Here is a 21,257-nt window from a genome sequence, read left to right as displayed (position 1 = left end):
GAAGCAAGGGAGCAAGATGCACCTTGCTTCCACCTGGGAGCAAGAGGCACCTTGCGTCCTTGCTTCCACCTGGAAGCAAGGGAGCAAGATGCACCTTGCTTCCACCTGGGAGCAAGAGGCACCTTGCGCCCTTGCTTCCACCTGGGAGCAAGGGAGCAAGAGGCACCTTGCGTCCTTGCTTCCACCTGGGAGCAAGGGAGCAAGGGAGCAAGAGGCACCTTGCTCCTTGCTCCTTGCTCTCAAGTGTGACTAAGGTTGCAAGGACGCAAGGCGCAAGGGAGCAAGAGGCTTCTTGCTCCTTGCGAGGGCAAATTGTCAAACTTTTTTTTTATGGGCTCTCACGCAAACAAGTTCAAAAAAAATGAGTTTTTTGGTGATAATCCCAATTTAAAAGTATCATTCTATCACGCGAAACTAGAAGTGAAATTCTCATTATAACCTATTCCTATCTAAAACGACATTGCAATTAGGACCGTTCGACAATTTAGAATGTCCTGAGCGATAATAAAAAAAAGAGCCCTTACACACATTAACATTTTTTAATTCAAGACAACGTATCAAAGTGTTTTATTTTCAAATATTTGTCATCCAATATAATCAAACTATTATTTAAATAAAAATACTCACCTAATATTTTTAGAAGCAAAGTCCTTGATAGGCCTGAGGCTGTTAACGAATCGAGCTTTTAACGAGCTATTCGGGTTCGAGCTCGTTTATTTCGAATTCGAGCTTTTTCGAGTTCGAACTCGAGTCGAGTTCGAACTCGAGTCGAGTTCGAACTCGAGTCGAGTTCGAACAAAAATTAGTGTTCGATTAGTTTCACGAGCCGAGCACATAAAATTAATACTCGACTCTCTCGAATACTCGTTTAATAGTCGAACGAGTATTCGAACATATGACTCGAATACTCGTTAAATGATCGAGAGAGTAATCGAGCTTATATGACTCGATTATTCGTTTATATAATATTCGAGCGAGTTATGCGAGCTAAACTAAACGAGCATTGCAGAAAAACTTATATTGGCATTTCACGATATGGGTTTCGAACCCAAGACCACAAGAAAAGGTTCCTCCTGTTTAGCCACCAGGCTACATAATTTTTTGTAATTATATTGGTGATTAAAGGTAATTATATATTCTTAGCTTTTATATACTTCATTTCCATATAAAACGTAAGTAACTAAGTTACATTTTATTATTATTATTATTATTTTTTTTTTTTTTTGCACAATGCAACTCTATATTATTATTATTATTATTAATTATTATATTATATTATGTATTATATTATTATTTATTATTTATTATTATTATTATTATTTATTATTTATTACATTAATAATATTACATTACATTTGCGCAAATTCTTCTACTATTCATCAAGAGTAAAAAGGGTATTTCTGTCATTTACCACCCTTACTATATCCACCATGTCTCTGGAAACTGTTTGAATCAAACATTCACTCCCATACATTCTCTCTTCTAGAATCCTCTGCCACTTTCTTCTCTTCCCATTCTTACAGTATTCAAGCACCTTCCATTGTTTCCTCACCAATTTCTTTCTTCCTCCCATTCTTAACCTTCCAGATTCTTCTGTTCTTCTCCTTAATATCTACAGCGACTTCCACAAATTCCTTACCACCGTCTCCGGCGCAACTAACGCCGTCTTTTTTCCGACTTCATCTTCGCGGGTATGTCATTATTAGGGTTTATGTTACATACTTTACTTATTTAAGACAATTGATACCCAAAAATAGGGCCAAATTTATAAGCTTATGGTTTTATCGATTATTAATTGTGGTGGTTATGCTTTATATTGATATGTCTGTAGCCTTTTTCTGTGTAAGGTTTCCATTTTGATTTCTAAAGTCTATCTTAATTATTGTAGCATCTTATCATAATTGGTGTATTATTATTATGATGATGGTTGACTGATTGGATTTGGTTTTGTAAGATGACTTTTACCTTCTAATGAATGTTTGATGATTTTTTTTTTCCCCCTTGGCACAGGAACTGTATGTTTCAATGGTTGAATGGGCAAAAGACTTTCCTTGCTTTCGACAAGATCCCCTTCCGACAGGAGAAAAAGGAATACGTCAATGCCAATTGCCAATGAACCTCCTGTAACTTTTATTTGATTAGGATTAGTAGATAAATTACTCTCGATTACATGTATGATTATTTGATTTTTTTTGTTCAAAGTACATCAAACTATAGTTTTATTTTTCAGTTTTCATATGGTTTGGTTGGAAGTAACCTTCTTTAAACACCATGTAGAAGAAGCAAAGATGAACACGATGACAGCCGCTCACCATCTCCGTTCACACGACAACTTCCTCGTTTAATATTACAATGGAGCAAAAGTCTCTTACTGTTCATCAATAGTAAGGGTATTTTTGTCCTTTCATGCTAAAAGATATTTATCCCTAACTTTCCATTCCCTCCATCTCCATTCTCGCCACCGCCTCTGATGAACTCTCGCGCGCTTTCTTCGCCCACATCCCAACCACCACCGACTCCTCTTCTTCTCCTGGGTTTTCGTTGGCCATTTTTGCCACAAATCCCTCATTATCATCTTCTTCATACGTTCTTCCATATTTACACAGGTCTTTTATTTCTCATCAAGGGCATTTTCATCATCTTCTTTCTCCTATTCTCGATCTATTAATTTTAATCTATTATCTCTATTTCATGTTCCAGGTAATGTTAGTTCCTAAGGTTCTTCTATTGTGTTTTTTTGTTTCATTAATTTTTAGTTGTAGATTATGAATCCGGATTTTAAAGAAATATCTAAGAGATGAAAACAATTGACATCCGTCAGGTTTTTGTACAATGTTACTATGAGTATTATTTTCTTTGAAACTCTTTTGTAATGATTCATGTGAGAATTCATGAGGAATTACCTGGATTAAACGGAGATTGTGGAGGATTGAAAGGGTTTGAATGATTCTTACTAATTTTTATATAGAGAATGTCGATGAAGGAAGTGGCGGCTGTTGGCTAAACTATCACTGAAGTTAATGCCTATCACGTATTCGATCAAATGCCAATAGGTTCTATTCTTTTCATAGTTATTTTGTCATTCAAAGTTATTGTCTGAAACTTTATTACTAATACATGGTGGTTGTTTACAGGTACTTCATGGCCTCCTGCGGTAGAGATTCATTTTGCTGTGTACAGAAGTAAGTTTTTTGAGGCACACATCTCTATTCTGCTACTTTATCACATGCTTTGATTATTTATGTAAATCAATTTCTTCTATTAGATATTTTACAATGAAGCTCAAGGTTTCTTAATATTGTTGTTGCTCAATTCGATTTCTTTTTTTGAAAGGCGCTCAATCCGATTTCTTTGCTGCAAGGTATCAATACTGAAGTTTTTCTATTATTTGTTATGTCCATTTACACATTTTCATGACCATAAGTGCAATCCTTTTGCTTACCTTATACATAAAAAATATGGTGTATATAATCCATCCGAGTCAACAACTATTATGCACAATTAATACCACCTTTCCTTTACAACATTAAGAACCAAATGCAATTTTTCATGCTTTCTTTATGATGTTCGTGATTTGTTGCTTCTTTGTTGTTGTGGCAGTTACATATTTTTTTCTTATTTACTTTTACTTTGTTCAACTTTAACTCTCTTTTATTTTTGTCTTCTTACTCTGCACATTTTTCATGTTTCATAGGTTTTGGTTTTGGCTTTGCTAACAAACGTTCGTGTGTCTCTATTGTCAGGTGTACTTTGACCTTTGTTATCGTGGTTTATTGGCTCAATTTCGATTTATGACATTGTTATGTAAGTGTGCTTTTCCTTTTTCTTTATCCTGCTTTTTTTAGCTGTGCATGGTTATATGTTGTTGTACTTAATATAATTGTTATTGATATAAGTTACCATCAGTGTTTAGGTTAAAATAAGTTTATCTAGAGTCTTTAATATCATAGTAGTATAATGCCACCTAAAAAACGACGAAATGTTTTAGTTGTTAATAATAGCAACGCCAATGCAAATGTGCCAGTTGTATATTCGAGAAAAATGTCTGCTAAAGATTTCTCGCTTTATCGTAATCGTATTGCCAATGTCATTTTTTATGAGCCATCCTTCGTTGATGGTACAAATGAAGCTTCGACTTCTGGTGTACATTATATTGAGCTTTTTTCTGATAAGTCGCTCAATCGAACCAACGATCTCCTTGAAAATGGTAACTTAATTTTATTCATTATTTATGTCATTGTGTTCATGTGTCATTAATTTTGTTCGTTTGCATTTGTTTGTGACAACCCGTTGATAAAGAGTCTTCGCCACAGCCATTTTCTGTCAACACTCAGATATGCCATACTCCCTTATGCACCGACTGTGGAGTTTTCAATTCCCAAGGTATGCTTTGTTATATGTTTATTGAACCGATGGCGTTTGTTTTTAATCTATTTTGTTATAGTTAATCTTATTGTCTTTTTATAGGATGCATTGTTCTTTTTTTTTATCAGCAGGTGTGTCAAGCTTTTATCAGGATTTAGGGAACTTTGTTAATAATAGATGCAGTAGTTATGATGCTAATTTCTGGTATGAGGAACGCGTTAGCTCACATATACGAAAAATATATTACGCGTAAGCTAATTTCTGGCTGTAAGTTTTGACATGGAGCTATATCAGTCGTTGCCAAGACCAGTGATCATAGCAGTCAGTTCATGTTAGATGAAATTACACGAATTTAGGACGAGAACCTCAGAGAAATACCACCTTTACCGAAAACCATTGAAGGAACAACTCACATTTTTGCAATTCCATTACGGTTCTTCTGTTAGAAGCAAACCTCATAACTTCCTGGCAGACGATGTGTTTGCAGCCACAAAAACAACCGAAACCAACACAAAAGGTAACCCACTGAATCCCCAAACACCAATAAAAAAAACAAAACAGTGCCCACAAAAACTAACGCACATAACTTCCTGCAGGAAAAACAACAATAGGCAGCAGCAGTTCAACAACCTGCACAACTCAGGATGATGGCAGGATACCAACCAAACACGAGTTGCAGCTTCAAAACCACGTAATTGTAGTTGTAGTTTTAGTTATATTAGAAGTTTTAATTAGTTATAACTTAGATGTAAGGGATGTTTATTAAAGTTAAGACAATTTGAAAAGAGAATCCTTATTTTAGGAAAGAAAGTAACTTTTTATTTTTACCTACTAATAAGATATATGCTCGCAGACAATGTATAATACTTTTGTAAAATGTCTATATGTAACTTATAATTTGGGAACATGCAACTACCACATGCTACTTGACATGCTTTTATAAATCATAACACTCCCAAACTACTAATGTTTACCAGGTACATCAAATGCCTTACTGCCTTAGTAAACTGTAATTGCATAAAAGATTTAAATGGTCGGCCGCTGCGAAGCGCGGCTAACCAAACGCTTGTCTATATCTATATTACCATATTAACTACTAGACAAAACTTATGAATAGTCTCAGGGATATTTTTGTCTTTTCACCTTTTTTCCCCCTTCTTTCTCAAGTAACACCACAAAAGCCCCCCACTTTGTTCAAAAATTAAAATCGGCCCCCAACACAGGGGTTAAAGCGTTAAATCAAAATTTTCATAAAATATCTTAAATAAACTCCACTCAAATATTCAACAGGTCATATCTTCTCGCTCGCAACGAGTTAAATTTTTCCGACACCATCCTTAAACGCGAAATACTTTTATGAACATATATCTTCTGATAGGAGCCTGTGGAGGAGTAGAATTAGAATTATTGAGTAGGTTTTTTTTTTTTTTTTTTTTTTTTTTTTTTTTTTTTTCATTGTGTTAGTTACTTTTATTATACAACTACATATATAACTATAACCAGATATTCAATAACCACACTATTTATACCCCTCTACATGGTTTATATGCCTTTGTATCTATGTATATGTTTTTAGGCTATATATATGTACCGATGTATATGTTTGTATCTATATATATATGTATCTATGTATCTAAGTGCATGTATTGGTGTATGTAGGTTTGTCTGTCTTGTATCTGTACCTAGGTATATATATCTACGAATGTATCTATATGTATTTATGTTTAAGCATGAGTTTGTTTGTTTTTTTTTTTTTTTTTTTTTTTTTTTTTTTTCATGCTTTCGTGTGGTATATATATATCGATGTGTGTGTCTGTGTGGGTGCGTATATGTATATGTATATGTATATGTATATATCTTGTTTGTCTGTATGTCTACCTGAAATTAAATGGTTATGTGCACTATTTTATTCATGCTCTTTGCCCTACTGTTGTGCATTACTGCTATATGTGTCCCTTTTATGGTTACTGTGTATGGTTGCTTCTTGCTAGGCGCTCATTACTCGTACAGGTACGTATCATTTGCCCTCTCTATTTCGTTCTTATGAGCTCTTCGGGCCGGAGGTCCTTTAGGAAGCAATCTCTTTTGCGCTAGAGTAGAGGGAGGGACGACCTTATCTAGGCGCGGGTTCTATACCCGCGGGTGGAGTAGTGACTTCCTTCTAATCTAGGGTACGAGGAATGATTGTCTACACTCACCTCCCCCATACCCCACTTTCGTTGGATTGGGTATTGTTGTTGTTGTTGTTGTAATGTCACTAACTATACGCAAAACGGACACTTTTAAAAAAACGTTGAATATTTAGGGTACTTTTCATATATGTTGATTTTTCACTCGCAGGCTCCGTAACTAAACACAATAAAATATATTAAAAATCGAACCCCCGCCGCGAAGCGAGGGTTCGAAAACTAGTAATATTACAATTGAGCAAATTCCATTTACTATTCAATAACAGCAAGGATATTTTGGTCTTTTCATCTTTTATAATCTATTCCAGATCATTCCATCCCCTTCTTGATTTCTTCTCCACGCCATTTCTCAATCTCCATTCCAAATTGGTTTCTCTTACACTGCCATTTCTCAACCTCTACATCGTTCTAAAAAACTTTTAATGATGGTTTTCGGAGGGTTACCGTCCATCCCGTCAACAATTTTTGTTATCTGACGCGATCGATGCGTATGGAGCTTTAGGGTTTCGTTTCTTTTTTTTGCACGAAATGAAACGATTTGGAATCGGGACTCTCGATATGAAGGTTAGGGTTTAAATTGTTATCATATTTGTTCGTTTTAGTTCATATATTATTGTTTGAGGGTTTGTTCTAGCTCAAAATTAAGCCCCTACCCTGCTGTGTTATCTGTCTCTAGAGGCAGAATTCGGAAAAAAGGTTGTTTAGAAGTTTGGCGAAGGTAATTTTTTTTTTGTTACAATTAATGGTAATTTTTTGCCGTTGATTCAGTGTATAAACTCAAAAGTGATTATTTCCGCCATCACAATCTCCATCTTCGGTCGGTGGTTCTGCCATCGCCGTCACCACCGTCTTCGCGATCTATCAACAGCGGCGGTCACCAAATCGGCGGAAGTGGGGATGGTGGAAGAGTAGAGAAACGGTGATGGGAGCCTGTTTGGCGTGTTGAACGCCTCAAATAAATGTAAGCTTAGGTTAAAATTAACTCCATGTTTTACATTATTTATGCGGCCTTTTTAACTTGATTGTTGTGTAATTTATTTTTTTATTGATGACATAAAAAGCTATGAACTTTACAATAACATGAAACATTAAGCATAGTTAACTTTTTAACTTTTTTTTCCTTTTCTGTCTAATCTGAATTATATTGTGACAAATGTAATGTATTTTATACTTTTTTATGTCTGTATGATATCAGCTACTTCCTCAGAAGACGCTGCAGCCGTTTCCGGTTCTGTTCCGTCGTCCAACGATAACGTTCCGAGGTCTATTTCACTGCATAAATTTACTATACTATTTGTACAAACAATTAGGGATAACTGAATATGTACCTGACTCAAATTGTTCTTAAAAAAATTGACTACTATTTATCTATTTGGAGTGTTTTTTGTGTTTATGTGTTGTGGTTTCAGGTTTTTGCTGTGGATAATCCTTCTTCAATTTTATGGTAACTAATCGGTTCGTACTTCGTTTTTTGTCCTTACTATCGTTTGTTTACCGGTCACCGACAGCTGTGCAACAAAAGATAGCAATGTGTTCGATGTGTTGGACGCACTCAATGTGTTCGATGTAATGTCGATGAGAATGTTTGAGGTATGTTATGTAGAAGACTTCTAGCATTGTCAAATGAATGTGCTTATTTAGAAAACCATTACTCGAGTAAAAGAATTGCAGATGGTTTCAAAAGAGTTGGAATTTCATTTTCCTTTAACCATCAGGTAGACCATTGATTGATATTTACGTTCTTAATTCTAGCATTTTTTTTAATTTTTAATTTGACCATTTTAAATAAATGAGCATGATTTGTAAAATACATAATCTGTTTATTATTCAAGTGACTTATTGAGTTAGTTCTTATGTGTTGCACTCTATAGATGATGCCAAAACAACAGCTGGAAGATTTGATATAGCGAACATGGCTGTGTTGTAGAACCTTAAATACTACAGTAGATAACAATTATTTGCCCTGACATGATCAATAATGGTAGTGGAAATTAATTAGAGTATATGTTTTGGATTACTATAAGATCAAAAGCTGCATGATGTCACTTTTGCTTCAGCTGCTGTTTGAATTCTTAATATCACTCACACTTGAAGCTAAATAAACAAAAAGATCGAGCTGTTTATTTTCATTCAAAGATGATTTTAACATCTTTATTAGTGAACTAGCATTTTTTATAGCAGTTTATGTATTAAAAATATTATGAAAGATACACAAAATCTTGCAGATAAAGGTATGATCACTAGAAAGTCGAAATGATGGTTACTCCACACATTCGTGGTTGAGGTCGTGGTTGAGGTATGACCTAATTTAAATTTATACACAAACTTCATGATCTTGAATGCTTTACTTAACGATGTTTAATGTTGTTTTGAAAAGGATTATGTTACGTGGATTTGAGCAGTTGGTATGGCTACTAGAAAACCTGAGCAAATGCTATTTTACTTTCATAAAGAGATCTGTACAATAGAGATTTAATAGAGAGATCTATAGAAAGGAGATTTTTTTAATGTTATTTAAGCTATTTTACTTCTATTTTGTGCTCTCGGTTGGATTAGGGGATGCGTGTGTGTATATATTTCATATAGCTCTTTTGTTTGTTTGTAGTTCAAGCATTAAGGGTAGTGTTGACATCTTTGAAAAATGATGTGCAACTAGCAGACTGAAAACTTAATGTCACCGATTAGTGTGGAGAGTTATGGGGTGCTATGGAGGAGGGGTTACACTGCTGTTGTTTCCATGTGAGTTTGTTTGTTGATTATTTTTTAGTTATGTGCGGTGTAACTTTCAAATTACATACATTGTATCCCATGGTTTAGTATGTATTTGACTGAACCATCAAAACAACTTTTGTAATATCATTTTTTACTAACTAATACAGTAGCACTCATGTATGTTTTATATAAAAATATTGTGAAATTGTTGATTATCTAGATTCTTAGGCCGCCGCAAAGCGCGGTTGGCCACACGCTTGTTACATTACAATCGCGTACATCCCTTTTACTGTCGACTCGATTATTTTATTCAAAAAGGGTATTTTAGTAACTTTACACATTAGGGTTTTCTGCATCTTCCACAGACTTCTCAACTCTTCTAATTTGAAAGATGTATTTACGCCATTATCTGCTCTCTAATCTCACCACTCGGACCACTCGGTTTTACTCCACCATCGTCACCACCACCGTCCTCTCCTTACCGTCGTCATCATCACCGCCGCATCCGTCATCGTCACCGACACCGCCGCATCCACTGTCATCTTCTCTGCCTTTTTTACAGTCTGTAAGTATAGAAATTGTAAGATAATGTTTTTGTGTATTATTTATTCTTGAGTAAATTCCGATTATTTGCTATTTACAATCTTACCCGCCATTATTGCTATATGTAACAAAGAATACATAGTTGACAGATTGGTTCAACAAATAATTTTGTTACCCGATTGACAGTGAAAGAAATTTGCCAAATAGTGTTTTTGAATCTTGAATATGTAACAAAGAAATACACATGTTAAATCCCAGATGGTGAAGAAGTATGGATTTTCTATCACTTACAAAATTACCCTTTCACCCAATTTTACCTTAAATCGCAGTATTGATTTTTTCAGAATATCACTTTTGTGTAGGTATCATTCCGTTTATATATTATTATTAGTCCATTTTATTTTATTTTATTTTATTTGATTTGATTTTATTTGCTAAATCTTCTCCACACTCTATATATTCTCTTATATATCTCTCTGTATGTATACTACGGAGTACAATATATAATGGTTTTTGCTTTTTGAAGAAAATAGAAGAAACACACTTATTAGTAATTACCTCACTTTTCATCTCCAATAGGAGTTGATAAGCGAAAATTTGTTAATTTCAGGTAATATCCGAATGCCATTATGATAATCACAATTACTATTAGCTAACAAAAGTAATTAAAAATAATTGCATTTATTATCGCTACTTCGTTTTATTGCAGGTAATTCTCGAACGCTTTTGTCGTAAACATCATCCAACCTTTGTAGGGGGAACTATGTGGCAAAGGTGCTGTTTTCTTGCTCATTGTAAGGTGATTAAATATTACTCTTTAATTTTATTTTTTATACAGTTACTAATTGTTTATTTTCTAATCATATTTATTAATTTATTTATATGTTTATTTACCTAGCATTTGAAGTTACTTTGTATGTTCTTCTTGTTATTTATATGTGGTCATAATAGACAGTTCAAACTGTTTTTCGAGTTTTCTAGGTTATGCCATTACAAGTATTTTATGTCCTTGATTACTTTAGAATGTGATATTTTTCATGAGTCTTATCGACTGCTAATACCACTTTATGCTGATATTTGTAGTAGTTCCTGATGGAGAAGGCCCTTCAACTGGCAAACTTACAGAGGCATGCGTTTGCAGCGCCACAGCTGCTGTTGGGTCTCCTTTTATATCGAATTAAGCTTAAAGGTACACAAAAACTGGGCCATCTATTTCATCGTATACTTATCATTTTCAAGAAGGAAGGTTATTTGAATAACTTTAGATGCTTCTCAAAATAATAATTTTGTTTTGCCGTTGAGAAAAATGATGTGGTGAAAGTAAGGGTTTTAGGAAATGGGTTTATATAACGAATAAAAAAATTAGGTTCTTACTTACAATGATCATACTGACAACTCTAGACAAACTCAACATCAACTGGCCATGTTGTGCAATGATATATAGATTAATTAATAAGAAAAATACAGCCTTATATGTAAGGAATGGTCATTGGTGGATTAGCAAATGCTTATGAAAAACTATAGTTAAGACTTCATATTATGCTATCTTTCAACCATAAAAAGTTTAAAAACCTATTTCATCAACCTTTCTAAATCCTCAAACTTTTAATGGATGCAAAGTATAAATTAGTTCTTCGAGTTGGTGAACTGTATGTGCATCTAAAGGTCAACTGAGTATGCCTAGGTATTGTTATCTAAAATTTTTTATTATAGAATTTTGATTCATTGCAATAGTAAACTGTACTTTGAAAGTACTAATGACTTTAGAAGTTCGTAACTTAAGCAATTGAAATATTATGGCTTTCGGCAAGATTAATTAGTAGTAATTAGTACAAAGTAGAGATGAGACTGCCCTAACCCAACTATATAGATCTTTGCCCACCTACTGTACTTGATTTATAACATTACAAATATAATGTGTACGAGGTATTTACATGCCTGAAATGTTATTCAACTATCTACATATTTAATAGTGTGTTATTGTTTTACATCATTATGCATTTTGTTGCTGCCACTGCTAAGCTGCCACTATTATTGCTGCTTCTCCTTGAGTCTAAAGGAGAAAAGGATCAAAAGAGTTGAAAGTCAGCCGAAGTTTTGGAAGGACAATCCTACTTATGTATATTCAATGCATGTAATTTTTTTAAACAGCAAAAATTTAATGCATGTAATTGCAATATATATATATATATATATATATATATATATATATATATATATATATATATATGAAGATGGCATACTACACTGAATATCTTAGTAAACTTTACTCGCACGAAACGTTCAAGTGGCCGGCCGCCGCAAAGCGCGGCTGACCATATGCTTGTTATTATTACATTTGAGTGAAAGCCTTTTACTGTAGACTCGATTATTAAATTGAAAAGGGTAGTCTCGTCATTTTACAACCTTCCATAGTTATTTACACATCATATCCAGATGCTTCTACCACATCCTTCACCCTTCTTCCTTTCTACTACATCACCTCAACCGCTTCTATTCTCCACCCCTACTACCTTCTGGTAGTTTCTCCATCAAATCCCACACACAACAATCATCTCCAGGCGACACCACCAATTTGATAGGTTAGTTGGATCGTATTCCATCTTCCAGGATTTTTTTTTTTTTATTATTTTTTTTTTTTTGGCAATTTATTTAGGGTTTTATCACAAAATTACACCAAGAATTGAGAATGATTTGCCCAGTTTGTAATGTTTAGGTCGTCTCCATCGCTTAGCTACCAGGTATGATTCTATTTAATTTTTTATTATTTTTGTTTTAAACTTCTTGAACTGCCATCCATTTCCTTTTTTGATTATTTATACAGTAAAATTTTGTTTCGTTTTCTCTGCAGGTGTACCTGCGTAGCAAGCAGGTAGTTTTCTTTCTTTTTTTTTTATATATTTTTTTCTTTTTTATTATACATCTTGAACTGTAATCGAAGTTTGTGTTAAATTTGTATGTGTATCGTAGCTCTGTATAATATTATGCGCACTTAAATCAATTTCTTTTTCACTTGATCGATTTTCATTTGTCTGCATTTTGTATACTGTTACAATAAATCACTCAGGTCAACTGTTGTACTTGAATTCTTTTCTCATACTCTTTATAATACGTCTTTAGTATAAGTTCTTTAGGTGTACTTCGAATCTGTTTCCTCTACAATATCTACATTGTAACCTCACCTCAATAATAAGGTATTTGTTTATTTTGTTTTGTTATTTGATTTATTTAATTATGATTGATTTAATTTATCTTGGATGGTTTACAATGTTGGTATGTGATTATAAATGTGATTCCCCTAAATTACAGAGAAAGGTATGTGCACAACCCTCTTATGGACATTTAGTATTAACCTTCTTTAAACGAAACCAGTTGAAGCCTTTTAATGTTTATGTATTATTATCCTCTTCAACTAGAACAACAAACGTCTATCACACTCATAACCATTCAGTTGATCACACCAAATAGACCATATATGCATATATGAGGATAATTACATGGCTAGATATATTATGTAAAACTTTATACGTTTCTTGATATTTTACAATCCTTTGAAAGCCAAATAAAACAGTGTCTTGACAATGTTTACATCAATGCTTTTTTCAAAAGTCATTTTTATTTTGGATGATTTAACTTAAATTTAATTTGTGGAGTGTGAGATTATGGAGGTTAGCTAAATATATCCCTTTTAGCCAAACCTTGCAAATCTGCTATTGAAAATAATGCCACCTATGTATGCTAACTCTTCAGTGACTATATGATGTATTTAATTCACATGTATATTAAAGTTGAGCCATGCTTTTATTGCAGGTGCTATCAAAATTAAGGCTAAGAAAGGTTCCTCAAGCTACAAGAGCAACTCAGACTGATTTTGAAACATGATTGACGATTGATATTGCTGAGGTTAGTTTTTGAGATCCATCTTTAAAAGGCAACTTTATCTCCTCGGGATAACCCCTTCCTTCCTAATGTATAATATTTTACACTAGAACTTAAAAAAAAAAAGAGTTGGCCGCCTCATCGTGGGGCTAACCTTTTGCCAGGTGTTTTTGCGCTAGGGTTTTCGATTTCAGGCTACGGTTTCCGATTTTAGGCAAGGGTTTTCGATTTTGTTGGTGTTTTTCGGGTTTATGAGGTTTTCAATTTTAATCGGTTGATTTCATCGTTTAACCGCTTTAGTAGGTTGCTTTCATCGAACGACTACGAGATTCGGAGGCTTGCCTTCCTGTCTTCTTCGAAACGCAATCCTCTGTCATCAGCGAGCAGGTTTTTACTACCTTCTCTTATTTTTTCAATTTTTTCATAGTTTTTATTCGTATCTTTTTTAATTTATAGATTGTTATGCGTACGTATGTTACTGCAATTTTTTTTATGTTCATTGTTCTCATGTATTGTTTCTTATTTTAGCTTTTACTATTAAAGGTAAATCGACATCTTCAATTCAGTGATATAACATCTGTTATGAACAACCAACAAGTTTCGACATGGAAACTTATGAATCGCTTGGAAAGTCTCTGGTAGTCCCTGCATCTTCCTACTGTCATATACCCCGTTGTGTAAATTTCTTGCTGCAGCTCAGCCCGAAGGTGTGTATCGGGTTTTGTGTTTCTCTGCCATGTTTCTTACCAAGTATTGTTAATTTGTATCTTTTGTGTTATACAACTTAGCTAATCATAATATAACATGGTTGCAAATATATAATTTATCGACAATAATGACATGTAGTAACAAATATGTTTTTTTAATCATTAACATGTACTTTTTTGTTATATTTTAGTTTATAATTCATGAAGCTGACACTGTCTTTATACTGGTGAGAAGTTAAGGGCTTCCGTTATAATCATTGAATTTGATCATCAATTTCTTATACTAATTCAAGAAGATCAATTGACAACATGGTTGATTGTTTTCATCATTTAACAGAATAAGATGCTAACTGCTGATGACGATGCAATTTCTCGAATAAAATACCCCATTTATATCAAGGTAATGGTTATTTGTGTCCAATTGTCTTCATTATTGTTGATTGCTATAATGATATCGTATTAATATTGTGTAAATTGATACAACTTAAATTTGATTCTACTCGGTGTTATACTAATTAGTTGTGTGATGGTATGTTACAATACATCGCCACAATGGTATGGACATGAACGAGAGATCAATGAGGTTTCATATGTTAATACTACTGTCAATTGTGGTCCGGTTAATGTTTCATCATTCCTTGCTGCGTTGCCTTTTAATGGTGTAACTTTTGGTGTCTATGTATATGGTAGGGTTATTATGTATGTGTAAAAAAAAACCTTTTGGAATTTTTTTTGTTACTATTGTCTTCTCTTTTTCAGCTACTGCTACTTCTGGGTCTGCTGGTGAACACATTACTTTGTCGGCTAACATTTGACGGTTGTCGGTCTATAGTTTGTCTACTGCTTTTCATTCTTCAGGTTAGTCTTCCATGGTTTCTGGATGTCATTGGTGAGGTTCTGCTACTCTGCTGTTGTCACATGTATATATTTTTTTTTCTGTGTAATTTCACAATGTATGTTAGCTTATGTATATAAACTTCTATGTCAGTAAACCTTTATGTACGTATGTGAACTTTTATGTATGCTATGTATGTAAACTATTGTTTGTAACATTTATTTATATAACTATTATGTATGTTAACTTATAAACCCACAAAGCCATTCGACAACGAAAACAACCGCAGGAACGCGCGGTTAACCAATCGCTTGTTATACTATATCTACTTTATGTTATTTATATTATTTATATTTAATAAACGTTTATTTTCAATCACAATTGTGTATCTAACATAATGGACCGACACTATATATATATATATATATATATATATATATATATATATATATATATATATATATATATATATATATATATATATATATATAAATAAATAAAGAGCACGAACCACATATAAATGTGCATATGTGTTTTGTGAACATCAAATTACAAAAATTTTCAAATGCGAGCAAGTTGAATCACATATAAATGTGCATATGTATTTTATGAACATGCATACATATACAATGCTTATAAATGCCTATTTGTATGACATCACTGTATAATTTAAACCATACCTTAACAAATAAAAATCGACCGACACTTCATGGATACTATTACATGACATCATTCACTAAATTAGTTTTAATTAAATTAAATAATAGGGAGTATTCTAAAACACGCTGGCACTTCATGGATACTATTTCCTCTTCTTTTCAAAAGCACCAACCACCCTAAAACACGCCACCCAAAACCTAGTCATCCAGCAAAAAAAAATCTTTACACATCTTCATCTTCCAACGATTTTTGAAATCATCGTCAATAACCAAATGTTACATCTTCATCTTCCAATCTCTTTACGGGATAATTACGTTACATACGTATACGAAATACATGTTGAAATGTCCCGTTCATATCGATTATAAACGTTTCATATTAATTGGTTTCGTTGCGAGGTTTTGACTTCTATATGAGACGTTTTTCAAAGACTGCATTCGATTTTTAAAACAAACCATAACCTTTACTTTATCGATAAAGGTTTAAAAGACATAGCATAGATTACCAAAATGGTAATCTAAAGTACAACGTTTACATACGACAATTACATAATGGGTTACGATAATATATTACAACAATTTATTTTCCGAATGCAGTTTTTCTTTAAACATTATCATACAAGCATGCTGACTCCAAATCTTGTCCTTAATTTAGCATGCAACAGCGGAAGCTCTTAATTATCACCTGAGAATAAACATGCTTAAAACGTCAACAAAAATGTTGGTGAGTTATAGGTTTAACATATATGTATATCAATTTGTAATAATAGATCACAAGATTTCACTTTTCATAAACATCCATCTCATATCAGGCATTTCGCAAACTGCATAGAGATAAAAATCATTCATATGGTGAACACCTGGTAACCGACCTTAACAAGATGCATATAGAATATCCCCATCATTCCGGGACTCCCTTCGGACATGATAAATTCGAAGTACTAAAGCATCCGGTACTTTGGATGGGGCTTGTTGGGCCCAATAGATCTATCTTTAGGATTCGCGTCAATTAGGGTGTCTGTTTCCTAATTCTTATATTACCAGACTAAAAAGGGGCATATTCGGTTTAATAATTGAACCATAGAATGTAGTTTTCGTGTCTATTTTGTAAAACATATATAAAACTGCATGTATTCTCATCCCAAAAATATTAGATTTTAAAAGTGAGACTATAACTCACTTTCACAGATTTTTACTTCGTCGGAAATAAGACTTGGCCACGGGTCGATTCACGAACCTATAACAAATATATACATACATATCAAAGTATGATCGAAATATATTCACAACATATTTTATTACGTTTTAATGATTTAAATTTGTTAAGTTAACAGTCCAACGTTAGTAGTCCACAGTTAGTAGTACAGAAATAAGTCAATATATATTATCTCGAATCAATCCACGATCCAGTGTATACAAGTCTCAGACTCGATCACAACTCAAGGTATATATATTATTTTGGAATCAATCTCAACCCTGTATAGCTATCTCGAGCATTACCGCATATAGAGTGTCTATGGTTATTCCAAATAATATATATAGATGACGTCGATATGATATGTCAAAACATTGTATACGTGTCTATGGTCTATCAAGATTACATAATATATGTTAGAATACATGTATAATACATTATAAGTTAGTTAAGTTATGGTTAGTATAGATTTGTTATAAAATTTTCGTAACTAAAACTAGTAATTTTAACCAATTTTGTTTTACCCATAATTTCTTCGTTATAAATCCGTTTTGAGTGAATCAAGTTGCTATGGTTTCATAATGAACTGAAATTTATGAAACTAAACAGAAAAAGTATAAGTTTATAGTCGGAAATACAGGTTACAAGTCGTTTTTGAAAGAGGTAGTCATTTCCGTCGAAAGAACAACATCTTGATGACCATTTTGAAAAACATACTTCCACTTTGAGTTTAACCATGATTTTTGGATATAGTATCATGTTCATATGAAATATCATTTTTCCAGAAAACAAACTTCAAATTCAAAGATTAAGATAGTTTTTATTTTTCCAACCCAAAACAGCCCCCGGTTTTACTACAACGGCGTATGTCCGGTTTTACGGTGTTCTTCGTGTTTCCAGGTTGTAAATCATTAAGTTAGCATATCATATAGATGTAGAACATGTGTTTAGTTGATTTTAAAAGTTAAGTTAGAAGGATTAACTTTGTTTGCGAACAAGTTTAGAATTAACTAAACTATGTTCTAGTGATTACAAGTTTAAATCTTCGAATAAGATAGTTATATAAATATGAATCGAATGATGTTATGAACATCATTACTACCTCAAATTTAGTAGGTAAACCTACTGGAAATGACAAGAAATGATCTAGAGCTTCAAAGGATCTTGGATGGCTTGAAAGTTCTTGAAGTAGAATCATGACACAAAAACAAGCTCAAGTAAGATTTCTACTTGAATTAAGATAGTTATAGTTATAGAAATCGAATCAAAGTTTGAATATGAATATTACCTTGAATTAGAAAGATAATCTACTATAAATAACAAAGGTTTCTTGATCTTAGATGATTACTTGGAATGGATTTGAAAGCTTGGAAGTAGACTTGCAAACTTGAGAGTGTTCTTGAGTAGTTGTTTTGTAAGTTGTTTTATGTTTGGATTCATGAGCTAGATTGATGTAGATTTTGATGAAGATGATGAAGAACACTTAGAACAATATGAGAGAACTTGAGAGAGAGTAGTTTGATGCATGAAAATTGAAAAATGAAAGTGTTAATGATGGTGATGAAAAACGTGAACTAGCATGGCCATATAAGGTCACATTAGTTTGCAATTTTGTGTAATCATTCATACTAATTGGCAAATGGTGGTTCCAAATTTTTGTTGAGTAAATGAGGGCTGCTAAGAGCTGATCATTGAAGTGTATATACCAATAGTATATACATCTCGAAGCTGTGTATTGTACGAGTACGAATACGGGTGCAAACGAGTAGAATTGTTGATGAAAATGAATGAGAATGCAATTGTAAGCATTTTTGATAAGTAGAAGTACTTTGATATGTGTCATGAAGTCTTTCAAAAGTGTAATGATACATCCTAATATACTACATGTATATATATTTTAACTGAGTCGTTAAGTCATTGTTAATCGTTACATGTAAGTGTTGTTTCGGAACCTTTAAGTTAACTATCTCGTTGAATGTAATTAATCTCATTGTTATTATATTTAATGAGATGTTAAATTGTTACATTATCATGATAACATGATGTACTAATATGTCTTAATATGATATATAAGTATTAAGACGTTATTACAACGATAATCGTTACGTATAGATATCGTTTTGAATTTCTTAAGTTAGTAGTCTTGTTTTATGTATAAAGTTCTGAAATGTCCCGTTCATATTGATTATAAACGTTTCATATTAATTGATTTCGTTGCGAGGTTTTGACCTCTATATGAGACGTTTTTCAAAGACTGCATTCATTTTTAAAACAACCATAACCTTTATTTTATCTATAAAGGTTTAAAAAGCATTACGTAGATTATCAAATAATGATAATCTAAAATATACCGTTTACACACGACCATTACATAATGGTTTACAATAAGAATATATTACATCAAAAATAAGTTTCTTGAATGCAGTTTTTACATAATATCATACAAGCATGGACTCCAAATCTTGTCCTTATTTTAGTATGCAACAGCGGAAGCTCTTAATAATCACCTGAGAATAAACATGCTTAAAACGTCAACAAAAATGTTGGCGAGTTATAGGTTTAACCTATATATTATCAAATCATAATAATAGACCACAAGATTTCATATTTCAATATACATCCCATACATAGAGATAAAAATCATTCATATGGTGAACACCTGGTAACCGAAATTAACAAGATGCATATAAGAATATCCCCTATCATTCCGGGAAATCCTTCGGACATGATAAAAACGAATTCGAAGTACAAAAGCATCCGGTACTTTGGATGGGGTTCGTTAGGCCCAATAGATCTATCTTTAGGATTCACGTCAATTAGTAGATCGGTTTACTAATTTTTAGGTTACCAAGCAAAAGGGGCATATTCGGCTTCGATCATTCACCCATATAATGTAGTTTCATTTACTTGTGTCTATTTCGTAAAACATTTATAAAAGTGCATGCATTCTCATCCCAAAATATTAGATTTTAAAAGTGGGACTATAACTCACTTTCACAGATTTTTACTTCGTCGGGAGTAAGACTTGGCCACTGGTCGATTCACGAACCTATAACAAATATATACATATATATATCAAAGTATGTTCAAAATATATTTACAACATTTTTAATACATTTTGATGTTTTAAGTTTATTAAGTCAGTTGTCCTCGTTAGTAACCTACAACTAGTTGTCCATAGTTAGATGTACAGAAATAAATTGATATATATTATCTTGAATCAATCCACGACCCAGTGTATACACGTCTCTGGCTAGATCACAACTTAAAGTATATATATTTTTGGAATCAACCTCAACCCTGTATAGCTAACTCAAACATTACTGCATATAGAGTGTCTATGGTTGTTCCAAATAATATATATACATGGGTCGATATTGTGATGACCCGGAAATTTCCGACCAAATTTAAACTTAATCTTTATATGATTCCGACACAATAAGCAAAGACAGTTAAACTAAGTCTCAAAAGTTTTGAACTTTTTCATATATTCAATTGACCATCGACTATTCCCGAGGATTCACGAACGTTTATTTATAAATAGAAATATATATATTTTAAATATATATTATATATATATATAATGGTAATTTGTAATATTACAAAATTTAGTTAATTGAATTAATAAAGTAATATGTGATATTATAACTTAAATGTATCTATATAATGTGTATTGAATATATATATATAATTTTAAATTTATTTAAAAAATGATAATATCACTGAATTATCATTCGATTGATAATAAACAAGTTATAAACAAACTTATGTGATTTTAAAATAAACGGTGATCCAAAAATGAGCTATATAAATTTTTGGCTTATTAAAAACACATTTAGAAGCAAATAATTAATTTTTAACACTTTTTATTTTTCACCCATAATTGAGAGGGACAGTTGAGGTAATTTTTATTTAACAAGTTAATGCTAGAATTTTATACCATAATGACCAAAATAAATAAAGACATTGAATTTAAAAATTTGAGATTTTTCTGAACACTTTTATTTTGCCACTGATTAACAACGGAGTGCGATATAATATCCCTCATAAAACTGTCGTTAACTAAACTACAAGAGGGTGGCGGCTTTTTAAATTTAAATGTGGGAATTATTTTAATATTTCTGTACATGCTTTATCACCAACTTGCTACATCAATTACTTACTTTACATAAT

At 32.6% G+C, this 21,257-nt stretch overlaps 3 protein-coding genes across 11 annotated transcripts; all 3 read left to right on the top strand.

The window, feature by feature from the left end:
- The first annotated feature begins 2,453 nt into the window (after positions 1–2,453).
- On the top strand, positions 2,454–5,147 carry LOC139897827 (uncharacterized). Of its 9 annotated transcripts, none has more exons than XM_071880530.1 (8): positions 2,454–2,606; positions 2,701–3,053; positions 3,135–3,182; positions 3,266–3,361; positions 3,744–4,207; positions 4,300–4,383; positions 4,494–4,882; positions 4,962–5,147. In XM_071880530.1, exons 5-7 carry the CDS (start codon positions 3,958–3,960, stop codon positions 4,616–4,618), a joined length of 459 nt encoding a protein of 152 aa, XP_071736631.1. In that variant the 5' UTR covers positions 2,454–2,606; positions 2,701–3,053; positions 3,135–3,182; positions 3,266–3,361; positions 3,744–3,957; the 3' UTR covers positions 4,619–4,882; positions 4,962–5,147. The 9 variants fall into 9 exon arrangements, with proteins under 9 accessions (XP_071736631.1, XP_071736632.1, XP_071736637.1 ...); XM_071880531.1 differs by having other exon boundaries at positions 2,454–2,700; positions 2,969–3,053; XM_071880536.1 differs by having other exon boundaries at positions 2,454–3,053; positions 3,744–3,804; positions 4,025–4,207.
- Positions 5,148–9,657: 4,510 nt separating this feature from the next.
- LOC139901441 (uncharacterized) lies at positions 9,658–11,975 on the top strand. Its single transcript, XM_071884156.1, has 3 exons — positions 9,658–9,831; positions 10,519–10,603; positions 10,896–11,975. Exons 1-3 carry the CDS (start codon positions 9,658–9,660, stop codon positions 10,988–10,990), a joined length of 354 nt encoding a protein of 117 aa, XP_071740257.1. The 3' UTR covers positions 10,991–11,975.
- A 1,657-nt stretch (positions 11,976–13,632) lies between these two features.
- On the top strand, positions 13,633–15,370 carry LOC139897826 (uncharacterized). The gene is made up of 7 exons (XM_071880529.1): positions 13,633–13,712; positions 13,868–13,950; positions 14,043–14,075; positions 14,232–14,395; positions 14,587–14,622; positions 14,733–14,795; positions 15,155–15,370. Exons 4-7 carry the CDS (start codon positions 14,294–14,296, stop codon positions 15,368–15,370), a joined length of 417 nt encoding a protein of 138 aa, XP_071736630.1. The 5' UTR covers positions 13,633–13,712; positions 13,868–13,950; positions 14,043–14,075; positions 14,232–14,293.
- The last annotated feature ends 5,887 nt before the right edge of the window (positions 15,371–21,257 follow it).

Source organism: Rutidosis leptorrhynchoides, chromosome 3 (assembly GCF_046630445.1).
Source record: "Rutidosis leptorrhynchoides isolate AG116_Rl617_1_P2 chromosome 3, CSIRO_AGI_Rlap_v1, whole genome shotgun sequence".
Taxonomy (NCBI): domain Eukaryota; kingdom Viridiplantae; phylum Streptophyta; class Magnoliopsida; order Asterales; family Asteraceae; genus Rutidosis; species Rutidosis leptorrhynchoides.
The sequence above is the reverse complement of the archived record's forward strand: the minus strand, read 5'-3'. Positions and strand labels throughout refer to the sequence as shown.